The 15211-nt window shown below is 35.1% G+C and overlaps 3 protein-coding genes across 8 annotated transcripts; 1 reads left to right on the top strand and 2 right to left on the bottom strand.

Moving 5' to 3' along the window:
- Nucleotides 1-1030: 1030 nt before the first annotated feature.
- On the top strand, nt 1031-3726 carry LOC109174341 (aquaporin TIP4-1). Its single transcript, XM_019323579.1, has 3 exons — nt 1031-1190; nt 2133-2374; nt 3229-3726. The coding sequence occupies exons 1-3, from the start codon at nt 1064-1066 to the stop codon at nt 3601-3603; spliced, it is 744 nt and encodes a 247-aa protein (XP_019179124.1). The 5' UTR covers nt 1031-1063; the 3' UTR covers nt 3604-3726.
- Nucleotides 3727-4310: 584 nt separating this feature from the next.
- Nucleotides 4311-10329, bottom strand: LOC109174626 (E3 ubiquitin-protein ligase MIEL1). Of its 6 annotated transcripts, none has more exons than XM_019323888.1 (12): nt 10027-10329; nt 7094-7911; nt 6812-6899; nt 6460-6519; nt 6334-6366; nt 5787-5864; nt 5643-5686; nt 5385-5425; nt 5198-5280; nt 4994-5085; nt 4803-4914; nt 4311-4686 (listed from the first exon to the last, which is right to left on the bottom strand). In XM_019323888.1, the coding sequence occupies exons 2-12, from the start codon at nt 7282-7284 to the stop codon at nt 4573-4575; spliced, it is 936 nt and encodes a 311-aa protein (XP_019179433.1). In that variant the 5' UTR covers nt 7285-7911; nt 10027-10329; the 3' UTR covers nt 4311-4572. The 6 variants fall into 6 exon arrangements, with proteins under 6 accessions (XP_019179433.1, XP_019179435.1, XP_019179436.1 ...); XM_019323890.1 differs by having other exon boundaries at nt 7094-7338; XM_019323891.1 differs by lacking the exon at nt 10027-10329 and adding an exon at nt 9921-9969 and having other exon boundaries at nt 7094-7338.
- A 2619-nt stretch (nt 10330-12948) lies between these two features.
- On the bottom strand, nt 12949-14882 carry LOC109174624 (leucine-rich repeat extensin-like protein 3). Its single transcript, XM_019323884.1, has one exon. It carries the CDS (start codon nt 14834-14836, stop codon nt 13349-13351), a length of 1488 nt encoding a protein of 495 aa, XP_019179429.1. The 5' UTR covers nt 14837-14882; the 3' UTR covers nt 12949-13348.
- Between the last annotated feature and the right edge of the window lie 329 nt (nt 14883-15211).

The raw sequence follows: 15211 nt of genomic DNA, 5'->3' as shown, positions 1-15211 counted from the left end.
TAATAGTCAAAGACTAAAACTGATACATGTATTATAGTCCAGGGACTAAAAATGATATTTTCTCATATTATTAATATTACTATTATTGTGTATTTTGTAGTCCTACATCTTCAAAAATAAGATACAATTTTATATAACACAAGACATTATAAAAATTCTATTATACTGATTTGAACAAAAGTATGATACATTTATTTTGATAATGCCAATGTTGAAATTGTATGCAAAAGCCAACACCTAAATACTCAAACTACACTCACATTGTATTTGTGGGTAGGGGCCGGGGAAATTGAAAATTTGAGATGTGGATGACTAATAATAACATTTCAAGTATTTTTATGTTAGCATATTATTAATAAGTAATTTGATAATTGCGTCATTATCATGTCATTTAACCAAATAAGCGTGATTAAAACTTTAACTAATGATGTTAATAATTTTATTCTTAATATTGTAGAGACTAAATTGATCAATTTTATAATATATATACTCCTTATAAGATTACATTGAACATTTTCTAATGGTGTTAAGACTAATGAAGTATTTTTTTTTTTTTTTTTGAATGCTACTGACTCTATTATAATGTAGTATTTTTCTAATAGTGTTAAGAATAATGAAGTATTTTTTTTTTTTTGAATGCTTCTAACTCTATTACAATGTAATATATGTTCATAACTACTTTCTCAACTTACTAAAACACAAAGAGCCAATAACGCCTCCACTAAAGCTACTTTCCATATACGAGTCCAACCCGAATGTTGTTAGACCACAAGGCTGGTATTGGCACTAATGAAGTATTTAAACGAAAACAAAAGTTACACATTTATTTTGATAATGGCAATGTTGAAATTATTGGACAAGTCAACGCCTATATGTGAAGCCAAAATATAAAATCACATTATTGTACTATTGTATTATTGTATAGTAACATGCCAAGCAGCTAGGATAGCTAATGTCATGTAGTGGCTATATTGCCTATATATATGCATGTTAGTGTTCCTTAAGAAGTGCCTTACAAACCAAAAGAAAGCTAGCTAGGTTGAGGTTGTGAAGTTTGTGAGCCATGGCTAAGATTGCCTTAGGAAACGGCAGTGAGGCCCTGCAGTCTGACTGCATCCAAGCACTCATTGTTGAGTTCATTTGCACCTTCCTCTTTGTTTTCACCGGAGTTGGAGCCGCAATGGCTACCGGTAAGCGCCTAAGTTATCTTAAAATGCATTTAAACATACACTAGTGAAATTTAAGCCATTAGTTATTGATATTATATTATATATAGTGATTTATTATTCTTAACTGATATCTTAACCTTTTGATAAGTTGAAATTCTAAAGGTTTGAGTGGTTTGATTAATGGACAATTTCAACTATAATATTATTAAATGAGTGTTTTTTATTATACATAGTGATATATTATTCTTAACTGATATCTTAACCTTTTGATAAGTTGAAATTCTAAAGGTTTGAGTGGTTGGATTAATGGACAATTTCAACTATAATATTATTAAATGGGTGTTTTTTTATCACTTTAATTAACCACTCTCTTAGAAGCAACTTTAGTAAATGGATCATTATACAATAATATTAAAATCCTTAGCTTGTGAATCATATTTATTTCAAAATATTTAAGTATATGCTGAACTTAGGAGGTATCACGTTTAGTAGTTCTCAATAAAATTTAAAAAAAAAAAAAAAAAAGTTTTAAGGCCAAGGCCCGATTTAGTAACATAATTAGTTTATCAGCTAATTTTGACTTGTTTGACCATCCTATTAGTTGTTTGATTTGGTTAAACAGTTAATATAAGTGTTTGATTAATCCGCTTTTTGTAACAATTTATTGTTTTAAAACATAAAAAAATTCAAAAAATTGTTCAAAGCAGTTTTTTTAATTATACTCTTAATGATCATTTTGCATGTGATCAGATATCAGCTAAGAGCTAATTTACCAAACATCTTTCTACAATAAGCTAGTGCTAGTCAAACTCACTAACTCAATCAGTTTAGCTGATTAATTAGCTAACAGTTATTTGCCAAACACTCCAAAATGGCAAAATCTTATTATTGTTAACTACATATTGGAGCATAAAGATTAAATGTGTTGATGTTTTGGTTTGTGGTGCATGTTGAAAATAAAAGACCAACTACAAGGGAACGCACTAGTTGGCTTATTTTTTGTTGCCATGGCACATGCGTTGGTAGTGGCCGTGATGATCTCTGCTGGATTGCGAATTTCCGGGGCTCATCTCAACCCCGCCGTCACCCTTGGCCTCCTCATGGGTGGCCATATCACTGTTATCCGATCATTCCTCTATCTCATCGATCAATTATTAGCTTCTGTTGCTGCTTGTGCCTTGCTCACTTACCTCACTGGAGGACTGGTAAGCCCTCACCCCCTCAAAATAAAGAAGGAAAAAGTGTCAAATATGCCAATGATCTTTTATATTGTGCGCAATTGAATCATCAAACAAAAAAAATATGTAATTGGACCATTAAACAAATAAAATTTGCACTGTATAAATAATATATTTCACAAGTTACTTCTAGGTTTAGAGTAAAATATGATGTCGTAATCTTAAATTATATATAAAAATTATTTTAAAAAATTAAAAAAAAAAAACAATTTAAAAAAATCAAAAGAAGGTGGACCTTCGTCTATTGTGGATGTTGGGGAGGCCGCCATGGTTGCCTTCACCTTCGTCTGGTATGGATGAAGGGGGAGGTAGCCATGGTTGCCCCTTGCTTCGTTCGATCTAGATGAAGGAGGAAGCAACCATGGTCGTCTCCCCTTCATCCAGATTGGACGAAAGATGGGACAACCTTGGCTGCCTCCATCCTCGTTCAAGACAAAGGTGAGGGTAATCGTGACTGTCACCCCTTCATTCATAGCACACGAAGGTAAAGCAGTCATAGCATAATTTTAAAAATTTTAATGGTTCAATTTCATACTTTTTTATTGGATGATTCAATTTCACAAAGTGTAAAAGTTAGATCATGGTCTATTTAATTATTTTTTTCTACAAAGAGATATCAATAAAATAAAATAACATATTGGTTAATTTGATTCCCTAACTATTAAAAATGTGCCACTTTTAATTAGTACTAAAGTCAAAGCTAATTAATCATATTTTAATCTCAAACCCATATAATGTGAAAATCAAATCAAACTAAAGTGAAATTATATATAGACCAAAGATTGAAAAGCAAAGTAATAATGATTTGATTGAATATGCAGACAACTCCAGCACATACCCTAGCTAGTGGAGTGGGGTACGGACAAGGAGTTATAATGGAGATCATTTTGACATTTTCCCTACTTTTCACTGTGTATGCTACTATTGTGGACCCCAAGAAGGGGAATCTTGATGGGCTGGGCCCACTCCTAACTGGGCTTGTGGTGGGAGCAAACATCATGGCTGGTGGCTCATTCTCTGGGGCCTCCATGAACCCAGCAAGATCTTTCGGGCCTGCTTTGGTCAGTGGAAACTGGACCGATCACTGGGTATATTGGGTTGGGCCGCTCATTGGAGGTGGGCTTGCGGGCTTTATTTATGAGACCTTTTTCATAGTTAGGACCCATGTTCCTATTGCAACTCAGGAAGCCTTTTAAGCCTTTCTTTCAACTTTCAATTATGTATCTCCTCTTTCTGCACTGAGATCCATGGTATATGTGTTTCCTATGTATTTTCTTTTCATCTAGTTAATTAAATAAAAGATTTCATCTTTATTTATATAAGAATTTTAATGAAGCAAATTCATTCAACAAAGTTAGGGATTAGTCTTTACTCTTTATTTTGGAGTCCTAATAGACGGTCTAAATAACATGTAATCATGACAATCAAAAAAGTTACTATTCTAAATAGATAGTCACATGATCGAATTTTAATAGTGAGAATATTAATTCTTTAGACTAAAAAAGATTTAAAATATAGAATAAATATTATCTTATAAAGAAGCATACAAGAGAAATTTACACCACTATTTGTGGGTGTACATTGATTAAATCTCATTTCATGACTCTAATCAGTTAACAAATGACAGATAAATCAATCTAAATTGTCTATAATTGATTAATTCAAACTAATACAAATTGGAAGAATAATTGATTAATTCAAACTAATACAAATTGTGGTAAATCAGTCTAAAACGTCTATCACTAATTGGCTCAAACTAATACGGCTGGAACAGGAGGTTTATATCATAACTATCAGTCTAAATTGTCTATTACTGGTCGGCTCAAACTAATTCGGCTGGTCGGGCTGGATAGGGGGTTTATATCAGAGCTTGAATCACCAATACGTACTCCGAGTGAACAAGTTTAGGGGAAAAGAAAAATTGCATTATAGAGTTCATAAGAAATAGTCTCAAACTTAAATAAGGTTTTCAACTATCGTGGGAAATATGAAGTACAAATTGCCAATTCAAAAGGAATTCTTATCTTTTACAGCGCCATTTGAAGGAGGCAGTTGACAAGTCCTTGCTGCAGTGCTTCCCATCAATTTTACGAGTGAATTAGAATTGGCAAAGATCTTGCGATTGGTGCAATCCCCTTTTTAGTCCCATCTAATACATTATTTATCTATCTCCCTCTTGTTTGGCGTGTGTTGTAAGACTTGCAACTAGGACACTTCTGAGCAACGATGTGAAATTGAACTTCTGAGCTGGTTCCACAGTCATTGCAAAGAATCCAAACCTTAAAGATGATACTGGTGTTAGTTAGCATTCATTACAAAATTAACTAACTTACAATATAGAAAAACATAACAGTAATGATATGGAGACGGATTCAGACAAGAAAATAATAGTCACCTTCTCGTTCCGGTAAGATTCTGGCATAGGTGTTGCAGCAATCTCGGCATCGAATTTCTCCCACACTTTTGACATATCGCATACTGATTTTGAACAAATGGGGCAAGTGTATCTGTTGCACAATGATGGGATAAGTTAAACTATATGCTACCAATGAAAATGCAATACATTATAGATAGACCATAACTTACTGGTAGTGCTCCTGCATCTCCTTTAAGCAGTTCCTGTGAAGAGTGTGGCCACAACGCAAGACCGTAACATCATTTCTTGACTCGAACAGATACTGTCAATTAATATTTTCATTCAGGTTTGAAGAAGAAAGGAAGAAACTGATCTGATTTAATATATTAACACAAATCACCTAGGGGGGAGAGATAATTTGCTACTTTTCATACCTCAAAACAAATAGGGCAGTCATGGTGCATTGCTCCTTCAATACAAGGATGGCTATCCTTCAAAATGATTGAATAGCAACATCCTGGATCATACATGCATTTCAGTGTAAGATAACATCATGTTATGTTTTATTCTATCATATCACTGCCAAAGGTGATTGAAAATTGGGAAGAAACTAATACTCACCACATTTAGAGCAGTGGAAGAAATTTTCCTCTCCGCCAATTCTGTAGACAAGAACAAGTATGAGCATAAGTTTCTCAAAGAACATGATGCTGCATATGAAAATGAATTTTATGAAGTAGTCAAATACTAATTAAATGGAGAAGAGATGAAAGAAAATCTTTTATTTATTTATTTATTATATTAATTTTTTTTTTGAAAGGAATGTTTATTATATTAATTTGAAAATGGAGATTAATGCTTAAAGAAGCACAAGTATACCGACAAATGCCACATCCACCACAATGATACTGTCTTTTAGATGTCTGCATTTTGAAAAAAGAATAGCAATCAGTTGGCATCTTTTCGTCAGGTAACAAAATATACAGAACATTGATTAGGTTTACTATTAAGATCCTGACTTACATCATCATCAAATAGCTTGCATGTTTCACAAAAATATATCCCCATGCAAACACCACAGTTGATGCAAACTTGCTGAGCCTGCTAACAATATAATCACTTCATCAGAAACGAGATTGGGTTGAAGCAAGAGCTGAAAAAGAGTGTCTGAGAGAGATCAGAGAGAGCGAGTTCCCTAGTTCAGATGCATGAGTTGATGTATCAAGGAACCATTCTCAATCAAGTAACTCCATATGAATTAATTCCCCCACTCGATTATAGAGACATTTCCACTTCTAGTCATCAATTAATCAATCTTTTTTAATTTAGTCCTTCAAATTTTTGAATTGACCAAGTCTAGTCCAAAGTGTGGACCTGATATGGTTGATTTTTAGCAAGTCAAACAATAATAAATTTCGTAAAATTAATAGTAGTCAAGGATTAAAGAGTGAAATGTCGCTAAAATTGAAAGATCGTAAGATAAAAAGTGAAACTAACTCAATTCTCACTCTGCCTCCCCTCTCAAAAAATAAAATAGAAATAAAAATATTTAAGAATAAAGAGCCCAAACCTCTTGTTCAGTGCCACAAAGTGAACATATAACCTGCAAGATTGAAATAGAAGACACATTTCTGTTACAATGGAAGATAACAAAGGGGAAAAGCTGCAACAGAAATAAACTAGTACAGTAGCATACCCATTTCACTTGATGACGGGGGATGTCATGTCTAAGGTTTTTGTCAACATCAATATTGTTCTGCCCAACAGTATGCGATGTTAGTATTATCAAATAACTAAAGAAAGAAAACTAGAACAAAAATAACATTCTAGAACAAAAATAAAATTAAGTATTTTAAGTGCTTAAAGATTTTTCTCAATGACTCTGCACACTCCAAAAAAGGAGCACTGAGCAGAAGAGAGGGTCTATGACAGGGAATCCAATGGATCAAATCATGAAAAAATACATGGTAAGAAGTCCTGCAACATAGGCAATAACTAATTTACATCCAATCAAGAGTAATTCACACAAAACAAAGAATAAAACTTACTTTTGCCTCATTATGACAATGCCGGCAATCAAATATTTCATTGCAGCAAGGAGCTCTAATCTTGCACCTTCGCTGATAATGAGAGCAGCTACCCCATTAAGAAAAAGTGGAATAAAAACGTGTGAATGACGATGGACAGATAAACATAATGCTCTAAAGTATACAAACTAGATAAAAGTCAGTATGTAATTGAAAATTCAAATAACACAAAACTAAACTACATAGAAAGATAGCTTATATAATATTCACTTAATTAACTAGAAAGATGCCAAGATGTTGTACCCGTATTTCATGTACCCTTTATCAAGGGCTTCAGTGCCACTAACATTTTCCTGAAATGATTCTCCCCTGTACATGTTGCTTCCTTGAGAAGCCTTCCCAAAACCAACAGTCTTCTCTTCTTTTTCCACAACTTGTGAGGTTATTGGCTCAAGGCGTGGAGCACCAGAATGTTCAGCAGCTAGTTCAGACATCGTCTCTTGCAGATGAAATTAACTATTAAGTGATAGCTGGAAATGGGTTACAACCTGCATTGAGATTGAAAAAGTTAAGGAAAATTTTGAAAACCTAAACTATGTCTAGTTGCCCCTCCAAATGGGCAAGTAACCCACAAAATGGTGCTCTCTCACACTTGGCAGAAGACCAAATCATATCAGCACCAACAAATTCCAACTAAGATTGAACTGCTCCAAACTCCATTGAGAAGAATTCATCAAAACATGCACATCTATTTGAACCCCCAACAAAATCTATCAGCATCCAGCAGTGGATAATAACCATTGCACGCACTTGATTGTTGGAGAAGTCAAAAGTCCATCTAAACAAACATCACTGATAGACAGTCCAACCTATGGTCAAATCAACGGGATAATAACATCAATCATGCTCTTACAGTGAGAACAAATGAAGGGAAAATGTGGCAGGGATTATAGAGATAGTTAAGTTTCATTGTCCATCAAGGACAATCCTACCTCTGTCCGCAATCTTCACCACATCTTCTTCAATATGAGAAAACCTCCCAAAAAATTCTTTGTAAATGCCACATTCCAAAATAAAAGAATCTATATTCTCATGGATTATTGCTTAAGCTTGTCCATTTTCTAAGAGGTTGGAATAGCATATTCCTTTGCTTCTTGTTTTTGCATATAACTTTCTGCAAAACTCTTTCCTACATGTGGATGCTTCTTGTTTTTGCATGCGTGAGAATTTTATGTGAAAGAGTTATGGGTGTTTCTTGTTGTTCACATCCATACGAATTTTACTCAAAAGAGTTACAGGTGCTGTTTGTTGTTCACATGCATAAAAATTTCAGTTGTAGTTCTAAAGAATTAAGTTGCAAAAGCAAATCATAAGAGAATGTTCAGAAGCTTTGTTATAGCTGTTCAACAAAAAGTAAGAACAAATACTGATAACTTTGTCTAGGGCCTCTAAACTTTGTCACACCAAAATGAATGTAAGTAACCTCTACAGAAGCTGAGAACAGTGCAAACTCTTAGATCAGAAAAACACAAGAACTAGTTAATGCTTTCATCTCAAAAAAGTTAAGGCCATCATCTATGTGTTCCTGTCATAGTACTATGACCGAACAAATGAGAAATAAAGGATGCCAAATACCAATGAAGAAACCATCTATACACTATAGCCAGCTTGGTCCCCATTAATACTCTCCGAAATGATGAAAAAAAAACTCCTAGTCTTCTGTTAGATTGGAAATGGGTAAGCTTAATCAGAAATTCATGCAAAATTGCTCTTCTGACACATAAGAAATATATATATCCACAGCTGGGCATCTAGGTACAGGTGCTACCCGAAGCATAGCTTTACAAGACAAATAGGAGTCATTTAGTTTCAAGCACTCAAAAATATCTTCACTTTTGTATTTATTTTACCCTGCATTTGATTTCAGGGTAACTCCACTTTGTACTGGATATATAAATGCTCAGACTAACAAGAATTCAGCAAGTGTAATTTTTTTCCTACAAATGAATAACAAGAGATCAACAGCCCTACTGAACACACTACTCAGACCATATGGTCAGAGTAACTTGTGTTAAATTTTATATTCAGAATAAATGAACAATTAATTTTATCCCTTAGTAAAAGGATAGTTCTCTCAGAAATTTCCTTTTGGACAGAAATAAAAGGTACTAAAGAATCATTTAAACAATGACAAGTTCAGAAAAAGCAGTTAGAACAAAATCCCAAATGTTTGAGGGTCACTTAAGTATGAAAACTATAGAATCCTGAAATATCATATCAACACCACTTTAGTTACAGAAACCCAACCAGGCCTTACATCCTTACTCCCAATCTAGCAGGGATGATTTAAGTTCTGTTTCCCTAAAATCTAGAGCAAAAATATGATCATTACTTCATAAGGTATATAGTCCTTGGCATCTAATATCAATTACAACACAAAATTCAAAACAACTCTTTTCATGCCCTAAGCACTGAAATGCAGAAAACATACGGTAGGAGATCAACAAAGGATCAATATTCATTTAATCCAAAAGGAGGAAGTCTATTAGACTTCGACATCTTAATAATCATTCTCAGCAGTGCCAAAAATAAAATTTGCATTCCCATAAGGCTGCAAGCATAAATTATACATCACTAAGTCCCAAACGCATAACCAAGCAATTCACAAAGGTAAGCATGCATAATCCAGCTCTACATTGAGAGAATGAAAGCCTTCGCGGGTCAAAAGGCTAGTGACTGTTTCCTGAAAACTACCCTCCACGCAGTAGAGCATAATAGTAATTGTTTTCCAAAACACAAATATAGCACCATCTTTACATTACTCTATTAAATGCAAAACTCAGCAGCACATAACTACAACAAAAATCAAGTAAGTTAACCAAACAAACACAACTTGATTTGCATTTAGAATCACAGAGAACCGCTATTTAAAATAAATAAAAACAGAATACAAAAAAAAGAAGGTAACCTAACAAGCAGCATGAAAATAACAGAAATTAACTTAAGAAACATGCATTATGCATAGGTTTCCATCAACAATCACGGCATATTATCCACCAAGTACATCGAAATTTAAGCGAAAAATAAAGCTAAACTTCCAAAACCAGTGAAACAAAGTAAACAAGCATACCTAGATTTCCAATATTAATCAAGCAGAGTTAAAAGCAGAAAATTAAACACCGAATTGAAGTAGGGAAAACACAGAGAAATAAAATCAAATTCGCAGAGTAACGAACTTTCAACCCTGACGAACGCCGATCTTCACACTCCGAGCTAATCAAACTCCGTCGAAGCGTATATATGTATAGCTGTAGAGAGAAAGTAGAAGGCAGCTTAATGGAGGAGTATTTGAATATGAGTAGTTTATATAGGGGAGTGGGAATCTGAGCTGAACAGTCAAATGGGCGGTGTTGAACTCTGGGTTCATCAACAAATAGTTTTTCTAGAGACTTCTAATACTTCAACTCTTAACTTCAGTACCAACAATGAAGATGTCAGATGACAGATGGTGACAGGCAAATCTCCCACAGGGCAGAGTTGGTTTCTTGCACTTCAAAATTAAAAAAATTTAATCTAAATTATATTATATTATATATATATATATATTGAGAGACTCTGGTGCAAATGGCACCCTCAGGTGTGAAATGCGAACCAATCAGCATAGGGATGACAATGTGTCCCGCTCTCGATGGAGATTCTCTATTTCCACCACGATAAAAATGGGGATGGAAAAAATTTTCAGAGAACAAGAACGGAGAGAGAGAATATGTGTAATTTCTCTCCAGGGACGGGGACGGGATACCTCGCCCCGCCCTGCCCTGTCCCCGAATAATTTTATTTGTTTATATATATATAGGCTTAGTATTTTAATTTTTGAAATTAGGAGTTAGATTTTAATTGTTTTTATTGTTGAAAATTACAATTTTTTGACTAGGAGTTGACGGGGAATGGTCCCCGTCTAATTTCCCGTGGGGGACGGGGATGGGGAGTATTTCCAATTCCCCGCCGAGGATGGGGACGGAAACGGGGTGTATACTCCCCGTCCCCGTCCCCGCCCTGTTGCCATCTCTAAATCAGCGCGCGTGCTCTACTGTCACCTATAAGTGCATAGTTATACTGTGGAACCGTGTTCACCATGTTGTAGATTCATAATTATTCACAGCATAATTTGTGCCTACTTTCACCTACAAGTGCATCTACTTTCACCTACAAGTGCATGTAATTGTGGGTTGTTAACATTCATTGATCAGGTGCACCTACTTTCACCTACGTGCACTTAGTTATAACTATATGTGCACTTAAATTTGGACACATAACGCACGTTGATTGGTTTATATTTTACTCCATTCGCACCCACGACTCTATATATATATATAAGCCCGTTCATATGGGAATTATTCCTTAGGTGATAAAAGATTTTAGCATTAAGAGCACTGATTATATGACATAAAAGATATGTTGGTTTAAAAATTGATAATCAAGTTAATTAGAAAATAATTTTGGTTACCAGGATTATGTGGTCCAATGGTATTCGAGTTGGACTTCTATTTAGAAGATTGTGAGTTCGAGTCTCAGTGGAGACATTATTAGCTCTTTGTGTTTCAGATACTATAATGTAATAGAGCTAGTAACATTCAAAAAAAAGAAAATAATTTTGGTCGCACTGTAAAAAAAAAAAAAGAAGAAAAAAATTGGTTTCTGCCTCCGTGAAGTAATTGGATATCAATAATTGAGAAGGTTGATTGATCTTCATCTTAAAACCGCCCAAATAAATATATTCTATTGTCACGTTTAATGATTTTGAGGCTATCTATTCTATTATGATTAATCTTCCCAATAATTGAACTTATTGGATAAAGATATTTTCAGGTGAATAACGCTCCGTACACGTCATCATCCCCAAATTTAACTAATATATATGCTGGAAGGAAAATGGAATATCATAACCACTACGTAGGCAATTGTTAACCACGTGTCACTGTTTTGCTTCACCGACTGTTTTCCCTGTCGTTTTCGATTCCACGATAAGGACGCAATTAAGTTTTAAGAAATTAGAAAAATAATTCGCTCTTCTATTGAATTGTTTGTGTTACGTTCTTGATCCTAAGGGGAAAAAAAAATCAATTAATCATATCTAGAGGAACTTAATTTTGTGAACATATATTTTTCAAAGTTAGGAGGTAAGTCAAAGTACCTATAAAGTTTATGTACTATAGTATTTTGTTTAATTTAATCTTTGTACATTTATTCTGTTCAATTTAGTTCATCTACTTTAAAAAGTGATGAAACTAAAAACAATGTACAAATCTTATTAGGAACATGGTTATAATTTTTTATTTTGAACATACTAATTTAACATATTAGTGGTAAAAAATTATTAATTTTAAATATTTATAAAGTAATATATGAGTATGTAGGAATATAAATATCATCAGTGTCACATAATTTAAGTTAACGGTAATATTAACAACGTTAACTATTATCCTTAATTGCATCACTTTTAAAAGTATAGAGATTAAATTGAAAAAAATAAATGTATAAAGACTAAATTGAACAAAATATTATAATACAAGAACTTCGTAGATACTTTGAACAAGTCTTAATGAAAGTAACAGATCTGCAATATGATGTATTAGGGAAAAAGACCAAAATGTTTTTGTACTTTTGAGAAATACAATGTCTTTTGGTTAGAGAATACTAAACCTAGCTAGTAAATTCACTGGAAAAACAATATCAGATCTAGCGTAATTAATAAGATATAGTGTAACGATTTCTTTCCACTACTTTCTTTTATCGATTGTATTGATCCCTCCAAGGTTGTCCAAAGATCGTAAAATTAACAATTTGTTTGTCGGAGTGAAAATTATACTATGAGCCCCAGGTGATTCTAGGGAAACATTCATCACTTTTGTTTGAGTTTAAATAATTATTTAATGCTATTTCAAAAAATAAATATTTAATGTCAAAACATTTATTATTGAACTTAAAATGTTATATTGATCATAAATTCATAATATATCAATTGCTTTGTCAGTTTTGACTATATAATAAATGTGTAATCCAATTATTAGTTTAAACATTTAGTTGAAGTGGATTAAATATAGGCCCTGTTTAGTTGAAGTTTGTCATCATACTTTAGATTTCCGGCCTGTTGCCTGTAATGCCTCATTACATGTAATTTTATTGATATTTGGAAGAGACACAAAGAAAAAAGCTAAGTAAAGTAAATGCTCAGTGCTGGCATGCATGCATGCATGCTGTTCCCCACCACTCTGCATTACTTGTATGTATGTCACCCCTCATGAAATGCCGTCGTTAAAAACACATAATCAATTACAACATGTATTTCTGATTTGCTTGAATTGATGCATACACAAAACTCTGATCTTTTTTTCCTGAATTTCAGCCTGCATGCAGAATCTCAACCGTGACGCTTCAATTATTATATTGGCATGAAAACTGATCTGAAATGGCTGGCAATGACGGACGATACAAGTGATGTTAAGTGGTCATTTGAATTGAAACTCAAATGTAATAATTAACTTTAATTTTGTGGGGTTAACTTGGAGGTGATGATGGAGACGACGGCGAGTTTTGAGTCGGTGGAGGTGGAGGTGTTTTTTCTGGACACGGAGGAGATCCCGGGGGTGGGGGTGGCGGTGGCGGTAGCGGTGGCGAGGGTATATTGTTTGTAGGCGACGGTGGTGGTGGGGGTGGGGGTGAATTTTTTTGTGGAGAAGGAGGAGGTGGTGATGTTGTTACATTGCAGTTGCAGTCACTAGGTGACGGTGGTGATGGTGGTGGTGGTGATTCTGGTTGTGGGGGTGGAGGAGATGATAGTGGTGGCGGTGGTGATTCTGGTTGTGGTGGCGGTGGCGGTGGTGGTGGTGGGCCACATTTGAAACTGTTACAATTAACAACCGCAGCCTGGGACAAAACCCTCTTACACTCCAACTCAGTCCGTTGATTCTCCCTGTCTCTCAAACAATTCTTGGTGTCATCATAAGCAGCCAAATTAAGACAAGCCGAATCATCCTTGGTGAAAAAGTTATCCTCGTACTCAAAGCTCAACAAACTGGATAGTGAACATATTTTGCCCGACACCTCCCCAGAGAACCTATTAAACCCCAAATTCAACTCCATCAACCCCTTCATTCTCCCTATACTCTCCGCCGGCAACTCACCCACCATCTTATTCCTACTCACATCCAACACACTCAAATTCCTCAACTCCCCGATTTCACTCGGCAGACACGACCGGAAAGCATTATTGGACAGCACCAATTCGTTGAGCGTTTCCGACATGTTTCCCAAGCTCCTCGGCAGACAACCTCGAAACCGATTGTTAGCCAAAACAATAACTGAAGCCGGGGAGTTTCCTAGGTTTTCCGGCAGCTCAGAGGAGAACCTGTTATTGTTCACAAATATGGCGTCCAATTCCATGTCGAAAAGCTCCGCCGGAATCCCACCTTCAAACTCATTGAACCGGATGTCCAGGTACTTAAGACTGGGTAACTGGAGAACCAGGGAGGGGAACTTTCCGGCGAACCGGTTGTTACTGAGATCCAGCTCGAACAGGAGTTTCAGATTCACGAAACTCTGGGGAAGGGTACCGCAGAATCTATTGGAGTTGATGTGGAACAGGGAAATATCATAGAGAAGCCCCAACTCATGCGGGAGAGTTCCGGCGATATCGGCGTGGTTGATATCAATCCCGGCCACCGTGGGCTCCGACGGGTCGTCCGGCGCCCACCAACAGACCACGCCGGTGTAATTACACACGTCGGATCCAACCCAATTCTCTGTTGTGTTATAAGGATCCGAGATTATGGCCTCTTTCCAAGCCTGCAATGCAATGTAAGCGTTCTTCAACCTGGAATTTGGGAATTCAATGGATGGGTCGATGGCTAAAGAATCACCGCCATAGGACAACAACTCCCTCTGCTGAAACTCTGTAGTTTCAGTACTCTCAGTAACATTAAAGAGAATAACAATGAGGAATATGGAGATCAGGGAGAGTGGTTTAATGTCACTATTTTGCTTCATGGCACTGTAATATAGTAATGAGCATTGGATGGGTCTCTGTAAATGCAAACTTTTTAGTCGCACAAAAACTTGTCAGTACTTTCTGTTCTGTTTTGAAGATGATGGAGTTTTTACAAGTGTTGTTTGTATTTCTGTTTTGTTTTTCTTTTTGGTCAATGATGAACAATAGGTTGAGATGAGAATGAGCTCTTTTACCGGATCTTCTCGTAATGAGTGGCTGCTTTTGCTTCCGACTCCCACCCGAACAAAGAATTTCAGTTTTAATTGAAAATAAAAAAATAAAAAATAAAAAATGCATGAATTCCCTCTTTTTAAACTTATTTTAATGGGTATGATCATTATGTATAAATATTTAATATAATGATGATATGTATT

This window comes from Ipomoea nil, unplaced genomic scaffold (assembly GCF_001879475.1).
Source record: "Ipomoea nil cultivar Tokyo-kokei standard unplaced genomic scaffold, Asagao_1.1 scaffold0642, whole genome shotgun sequence".
NCBI classification, from domain to species: Eukaryota; Viridiplantae; Streptophyta; class Magnoliopsida; order Solanales; family Convolvulaceae; genus Ipomoea; species Ipomoea nil.
This window is presented reverse-complemented; position numbering and strand designations above follow the sequence as displayed.

Excerpts from the sequence above, each read along its gene's own strand:
- LOC109174341 (XM_019323579.1), top strand. The coding sequence starts at position 1,064 with ATGGCTAAGATTGCCTTAGGAAACGGCAGTGAGGCCCTGCAGTCTGAC. Across the intron at positions 1,191-2,132 it reads TGGAGCCGCAATGGCTACCG|ACCAACTACAAGGGAACGCA; the intron begins GTAAGCGCCTAA and ends TGAAAATAAAAG. Across the intron at positions 2,375-3,228 it reads CTTACCTCACTGGAGGACTG|ACAACTCCAGCACATACCCT; the intron begins GTAAGCCCTCAC and ends TTGAATATGCAG.
- LOC109174626 (XM_019323888.1), bottom strand. The coding sequence starts at position 7,284 with ATGTCTGAACTAGCTGCTGAACATTCTGGTGCTCCACGCCTTGAGCCA. Across the intron at positions 5,687-5,786 it reads GCAAGCTATTTGATGATGAT|ACATCTAAAAGACAGTATCA; the intron begins GTAAGTCAGGAT and ends TTCAAAATGCAG. Across the intron at positions 4,915-4,993 it reads GAGATGCAGGAGCACTACCA|ATACACTTGCCCCATTTGTT; the intron begins GTAAGTTATGGT and ends ATTGTGCAACAG.
- LOC109174624 (XM_019323884.1), bottom strand. The coding sequence starts at position 14,836 with ATGAAGCAAAATAGTGACATTAAACCACTCTCCCTGATCTCCATATTC.